The 6,806-nt window shown below is 36.4% G+C and overlaps 1 protein-coding gene and 1 non-coding gene across 2 annotated transcripts; both read right to left on the bottom strand.

Moving 5' to 3' along the window:
- Nucleotides 1-1,385: 1,385 nt before the first annotated feature.
- LOC124404803 (protein l(2)37Cc) lies at nt 1,386-4,457 on the bottom strand. The gene is made up of 4 exons (XM_046879199.1): nt 4,304-4,457; nt 3,772-3,874; nt 3,078-3,499; nt 1,386-2,994 (listed from the first exon to the last, which is right to left on the bottom strand). The coding sequence occupies exons 2-4, from the start codon at nt 3,857-3,859 to the stop codon at nt 2,686-2,688; spliced, it is 819 nt and encodes a 272-aa protein (XP_046735155.1). The 5' UTR covers nt 3,860-3,874; nt 4,304-4,457; the 3' UTR covers nt 1,386-2,685.
- A 1,663-nt stretch (nt 4,458-6,120) lies between these two features.
- Nucleotides 6,121-6,194, bottom strand: Trnan-guu. Its single transcript has one exon. It is a non-coding gene; the product is annotated as a tRNA-Asn (tRNA).
- Nucleotides 6,195-6,806: the final 612 nt, after the last annotated feature.

Here is a 6,806-nt window from a genome sequence, read left to right as displayed (position 1 = left end):
GCCGGTCATCTGTAGTGATATCGTGAAGTATGACTTTTGGGTTTCTCGGTATCTCCGGAATTTTGCAATGTTTAGAAGTTTCTATTTATTAAACAATTAGAAATATTCTAATGCAAACTATTGGGTCGTCAAGTAGAAATGTTAAACTGTTCCCCTGAATTTTTTTAGAATTTTTGGACACTCCGAAGTTGGTTAAAAATGGTCAAGAACGATATCGTTATAGATTGTCGGCGGCGTAGTCAAAAAAACATATCGCCGATGCAGGGTTAAGTAAAAAAATTACATCGGATTGAGAGATCGACCGAAAAGTTCTAGATATCTAAAAAAATTCTCCGTGAATTCCTCGAGTTCTCAAGAAAATAAAAATGTCATTAAATTCCTTGTTTCCAGAAATTCTCTGCGCGCTCGACACTCTGCTATTCAGAAGACTATTTTTTTTTGTATAATATTGATTAAAATGAATAAATAACAATATTCAATTGACTACTGAAGAAGAAACCCTGTGTCGGTGGCTTTGTAGGAAATGGTCTACTGAACAAAATAAACCATCATATAGTGAAATCGAATGAATCTGCTGGATCTTCTAACCATTTTGAAGCGATTTGAAGTGATGCATTGATATGTATGAGCGTTTGTCTTTAATCCTAAAGTATTTTCGATTTTAATATTTTCAAAAAGATTTACGTAGATAACAAATGCATATAATTTCGCCCAACCAACCTTGTTAAAACAGAAGTTACAACTCAACAAAAAACATCCTAGAACCTATGTTCTGATTAATTAAATAATAGTTTCCCAACAACTGTAACACTGAATATGAGGCGCTATTTAGTAATAATAAAATCATGCGGTGTACAAGATAAGTTTGTCATTCGCGGTCCATACGATTCCCAAGATCACAAACACCAGTCTACGTTGTTCTCCAGTCTTGAAATTCAATTAATTGGCATGATCCATTCATACGCAATTTCCCATCCAAGTTGTTACCTACATACAAGTACATAAAGTCTTTCCATTACACTTTAGACTCTGCTGAAGTTCGTTCAAAGTGTGAAATTCAAAAAAAATTGTTGTGCCGGCAGTGAGGCGAGAGACACCGCCGCAGAAATTACCAGGATTGTTCACTGCTCAGTTTTCGATGCAGGAATCAGAAAATCGGACGAATAGCTATCGGCATTATCGTGTTCTAACAGTCAAACCAACAAACAGCCGTTTTTTTTCACATGTAAGTTTGTGCAGGGAAAAATAGAGATGATTTGATACATCTCCCGAATTAGGTTCCATTTTCCATGCTTCAACGATTTACCTTGGACTTTATTTTTTGGTCTGTGAATTTAAAAAAATTATACGTGACGAAAGGAAAGGTGGAAAAACAAAAATTCAAGTTCGTGTTTCTACAAAACTATTAAATTGATAAAATATTTCTACTACATAGAATTGTAAAATGGCAAATAAAAGTAAAATATGCCACTTTTTTATTAACATGACTAAGCTACGGTAACACATGACCTCCTGGAGTCTAGACTTTTGAATTTGTTTAATTTTTGTGTACACGAGCGGGGAGAAGGATAAAATAACAAGTAAACAAAACTGAAATTTCGTTGAAATTCGAAGCATTTTGTACAATGACATGCATCATCGGGATTTACATTTCAAATTGAGATGCACAATTTTTTGTTTTCGTTCGCTCAGTAGTTCCTACAGTTGATTACAGTACAATTTCGTATCATTTTAAATTGTAACATTCGGCTAGAATCATCACAATCAATTATAATTTTGAACTCTTTTGTTTAAATGCAAACAGGTGTGTCTTGTAACAACGAATAATATCACATGTACAACGCATAAATTGCATCTGGAGTTATAAATAAACTCAGTATGTTAGTAAAAAAAAAAAACAATTTGACCATTCGAAATACTTTTCAAGGGTTACGGTGCTGTGAATTTTTTACTTGGCGAGAGAAGGCAGCTAGACTATTTCGGTCAATTTATTATATATTGTATTCGTAACTCACGTAGGGTAGTCAGCCTGAATTATATCTCAGGTTGCCTCAAATTATTGAAAAAGAGAAATATTTTCTCGCTACGGGTTTGATAAGTAATTTTAAACAAATATTGCTTGCTAAAATTTCTTCGGAATTATCACTCTTCGGTGACCCATTGAAACAATTCCAAGATTCTTCCGATTGCGTACTTTTACAGTGATTCTGTGTGCGAATGGAAGAGAATCGGTTTACACCGCAGTGAGGGAAATTATAGTTGCAGCAGAACATCTCAATTTAATCAAAGGCTTGCCGAGATCCAAGGAAAATGCTCTTCCCATTACGTGAAATCACCAAAATACTATACGAAATCGCTAAATAGCTTAGCTAGGATCGCTACCTCGTATATTAAAACACAAATTATGGAAACACTTATAGCAAAATTAATCGGTTATGCTCAGTGTGCAGTAGCTGCGCGATATCCGGACCAATAAACGAAAGAATAGCACTGAACAGTGTATTACGTGTAGGTACTCGATACAATTAAAGTCGTCGTTATCCCTTGTATTCGCAATGGTTAGTGTTGTACGATAAATGATTTATGTACGTGTGATATTCTCTATTGTGATGATGTCAGTTTGTCGTGAGAATGTGTTAGAAGAGAACGATTTTCTCAAGTCTATGTACAGTTTTATTTATTGCATTACTGGGGGAGGTTGAGGAGGATATTTTGACCAGCGGGAAGGTATGAGACTTGACGAGAACGTGACAGCTGGTACGCAATGTCTTCGGCAGCTTCGATTCTCCTAAGCTCAACCAGACCATCTCCAGCTTCGGCAAACGCTTTGGCGAGCAGAATTGCGGCCTGAGCGTCACCTTCCGCACTTATGACCGCTGCCTTCTTCTGTTGTTCGGCTTTTTCTACGACGAAACGCGCCTTCTCCGCGTCCTGCTGGGCGACCTGCTTCAACTCAACAGCTTGCGTGAACTCTTTGCCGAATGTCAAGTGTGTCTGAAAATGAAATCATTCGAATGGACCTTCATGATTGACGAAATCGGGTGAATTATACATGCGCCATGTAGAACGATACTTACAATTGAAATGTCGTCCAGAATTACTCCGAACTGACCGGCACGTTCTGTTAAATCTTCGTTAACTTTCTGAGATACCATTTCACGTTGAGTGATTAATTCTCCGGCGTCAAATTGTGCTACCACGGCCTTCAACACTTCAGTGGTAATTGACGGCAGTACTCGTTCGGCATAATCAACTCCAAGAACAGTATAAATTTTCGGCAGAGATTCTGGTATCGGTCTGAACAATATACGCAACGTGATATTCACATTTTGCAAATCTTTACTTCCTGTAATGACTGGGACGTTTCTCGGGCATGATCTAATGTCGTACATGATAGGCCTCTGAACCCAAGGAATGTAAAAATGCGTCCCTTCACCCACTACTGTGTTCTTTACACCAGAAAATCTATCGAATATCACCGCTCTGTACCCTCCGTCAACTAAAACATACATTAAATCATTAAAACTCTATTTTCCTTGCAATTTTATTCTTCAACTTGGGTGAAACCATCTTCCATCTCAGTGTAAAAGTATCCATGAATTAATCACCAAATGAGGGAACTTTTACGTTGGATTGAATGGTGATCAAATCAAAGAATCAAATCACAAGCAATAACAGCATACATCATATTTCATGAACAATATTTTTGCTCGATTTGACAGTATCACAGAAAATAGCGTATTTTGGACAGACAAAAAAAATGTAACAAACCATTATAAAGGGCAGAATTAACTACACCGCCAGCAAGAGCCACTGCAAGGCCGGCCTGGCCAAGCCTGGTGAATAAATTTGCTGCCATATTTTCGTAGTGGACCTGGTGGTGAAAAAATTTTATTCATTTTTAAATATTTGGGCTGAAAGTTATGAGAAATTAATAATTCATTATCAGCGAGAATAAAATCTGATGTAATAGTAGATATAATTTATGTGTACCAAGTCTAACCTAAAAAAAATTACATCTCACAGCTCAAGTATGATTCAAGGGATGGTTTCAGTACAATTTTATACGCCTGTAAGAAATTGAAGTGAACTACGATATGTGTGAATACTGAGAATCACCAAAAGTATTATAAAATATGTGTGTAAACATTGGGAAAAAAGCTCGCCGAAATTGAGCCGACCGGGCTCTTTTTAAGCCGACAATTCTGAAAAATACTCGCGTGTCCATTTTACGTAATGCAACAATAAGAATATTGTGGAAAACAATGATAGAAAGTTGCCTGAATAATAATGAAATACTTACGTAATTGACGGCGTTTTCCGAGCCTGTTTATCAGTTTTTCTCCTCGTGCCGCGGTGCTGGTCGATAGAGGAAAATGGATTCCGGCAATACGGCCTGTGGAAAGAACGACGAGCCGGCACAGGCGTAGGCTGCAGGCGCAGAGGGATACCCGGTTACTGCACAGCTCATTTTCTTCTCTATTGGCTCCTTCCACTGAATTGATGTCGTGATTGGTCAGTTCCCCTGTTTCAAAATGGCTGCGCAGTGGGGGTAGACATCGTGTGTATTTCTTTTACGGGTACGACGTTCTGCTGTGTTCAGTTCAGATCACGAACTGATTTTCACGCATGCGTACTGCCATGTGCACGTGCAGTTGGTTGCTGGCAAATATGTGGATATTTGGACGCCTGCACGTAGGCAGCATGCGACTCGTTACATGAAAATTATGTGCCTATAATAGGGCGTGACTTTTTCACGCCTGCGGATAAGCAACACGTGACTCATTACATTAAAACTAGTTGCCTAAAATACGGCGCCAAAAAATTGCTCAATATGTGGCAAGGTTAAGTAAACAAACCTTAACACAGGTGTAGAAGGAATAGACGAAAGAATAGGATAATGAGGAGCGCTACTTGCACTAAGTTGTAGACGAAAACCAACAGCACTCGAAGCCAGTTCCCTATCTCTTCAGCTGCAGAGGCAACCAACCTAACCTAGTAATTGAGTTTATCTATTTTTTCACCAGGATTTATGAAAAATATGTCCAGAAATTTTTCCAACAGTCTAATAAGAATTGTTCCATTGATTAGTTTCATGCGAAACTTGTTATAAGCAGAATCGTGAAAATAGTAATGTAAAAGTAATGGATTACCCATTACCTTGAACAATGTGTATGGGATAACTTCTCCATTACAAATATTAAAAGTAATGTGTAATTTATGAGTGCTCCACTACAAATACAAAAAGTAATGTGTAATGGATGAATGCTCCATTACAAATTGAAAAAACGTAATTTGTAATGAGGAATATTCCATTACAAATAAAATAATTGATCTATCATAATCTTATTTCATTTACTAAAAGTTTCTTCTGGGCAAATTTGTTTTTCTTCTGTTTGAAGATCAATACCTCACGCAGAAGAAAAACGTGCAAATTAGAAACTCGCACATTGCATTTTCATTGTTTTATTGCGCTAAAAAATTTTCTATATGAGAAAGCTATCACTTGAAAACCAACTTCTTTACTCCACTTTACAATTAATAAAACACGTATGTCACCATTTCCCAAAGTTCAACTCTTAACAGGTTGTAAGAGGGTGGAAAAGTTTATAATGAACAACAAATTTAAAAAGAAGTGTAGGTACATATTGCATACTCTCCATTACAAATTACTTTTCAGTTGTAACAGACCACTCATCCATTTCACATTACTCAGTGTAATGTGTAATGAATACAGTGATTATCAAAGTAATGCATTATGATTAACTCTGGTTATAAGTTAACTCCGATGTAAAATTTTCAGATAAATCAAAATTGATAGAGTTAACGTGTAGATGTTAAGATACCTCCATGTAACGAGTTCGTTGCTAACTTGTAGTAAGCGCAGCCGCTCCTAGTTTATAGAGCTTCTACATCCCCAAATGATTATTTATAAAACTAATTGCAAATTATACTCGTACTTCGTAACATCATAACTAAAAGTGGTTTTCATTATCAGGCTATTTATTATAGTACTGACGTCTCAACCCGAACAGCTTCTGTATTTTGTTGCTCGAAATTCGGCAAAAATGCATGTAAACCAGAGTCACTGCAAACTGAAAAATATTCCAAAAACAAACGCGCCCCCGGGTGGGCTCGAACCACCAACCTTTCGGTTAACAGCCGAACGCGCTAGCCGATTGCGCCACGGAGGCGGTAGGGGTGGTTAAAAAATGTATTTAAATCTAATACAGTTGTATTTGCCAGTATCGTTAGTGATAGTTTATATGAGAAAAAAATTGACGAAATAGAAGAAAATTGATTCACTCCAAAGTTTACAGGTTTTTTTTTTTTGTATTGTATTGTATTGAAATTTCTAATCTTTTTTAAATCAAATCTGATTACACTGCGCCGTTACCAATATCATTAGGATTTAAGAATTTCATAGTGAAGGAATGAAAAATTAACCGAGAATAGAATGTGGAGTGCTACGCGACGTACACATACTAAAATCAGATGTAATAGTTATCCCAAATCGATTAAAAACAATCGAAAATTGCACATGGTGCTCATATTATTACATTTACATTGGAATATAAACATTTTTCTGTTTATACACGTACTTTCAGTTCAATATATTCAAACAAACTGATGTATAAATTGAATCGCTTCATTAGCCTAGATATATATGTATAAAGCAGCTATAATATTGTATCAACTTATCTACGCTTTATATCCAATGTAGTAACAAAAATCCACTGATCATAAATTGAACAATCCCTATTCTGAGGTATGAGTGAATAAGATATTTCTTTCGCCAGATTAGA

Source organism: Diprion similis, chromosome 3 (assembly GCF_021155765.1).
Source record: "Diprion similis isolate iyDipSimi1 chromosome 3, iyDipSimi1.1, whole genome shotgun sequence".
In the NCBI taxonomy this organism is placed as follows: Eukaryota; Metazoa; Arthropoda; class Insecta; order Hymenoptera; family Diprionidae; genus Diprion; species Diprion similis.
Note: the sequence above shows the minus strand (reverse complement) of the source record. Positions and strands in the feature narration are given on the sequence as shown.

Bases quoted from the DNA above. Each gene is read 5' to 3' on its own strand.
- LOC124404803 (XM_046879199.1), bottom strand. From the start codon at position 3,859: ATGGCAGCAAATTTATTCACCAGGCTTGGCCAGGCCGGCCTTGCAGTG. The intron at 3,500-3,771 runs GTTTGTTACATT...TGTATGTTTTAG, and splicing joins TAATTCTGCCCTTTATAATG to TTGACGGAGGGTACAGAGCG. The intron at 2,995-3,077 runs GTAAGTATCGTT...TTTCATTTTCAG, and splicing joins TTCTGGACGACATTTCAATT to ACACACTTGACATTCGGCAA.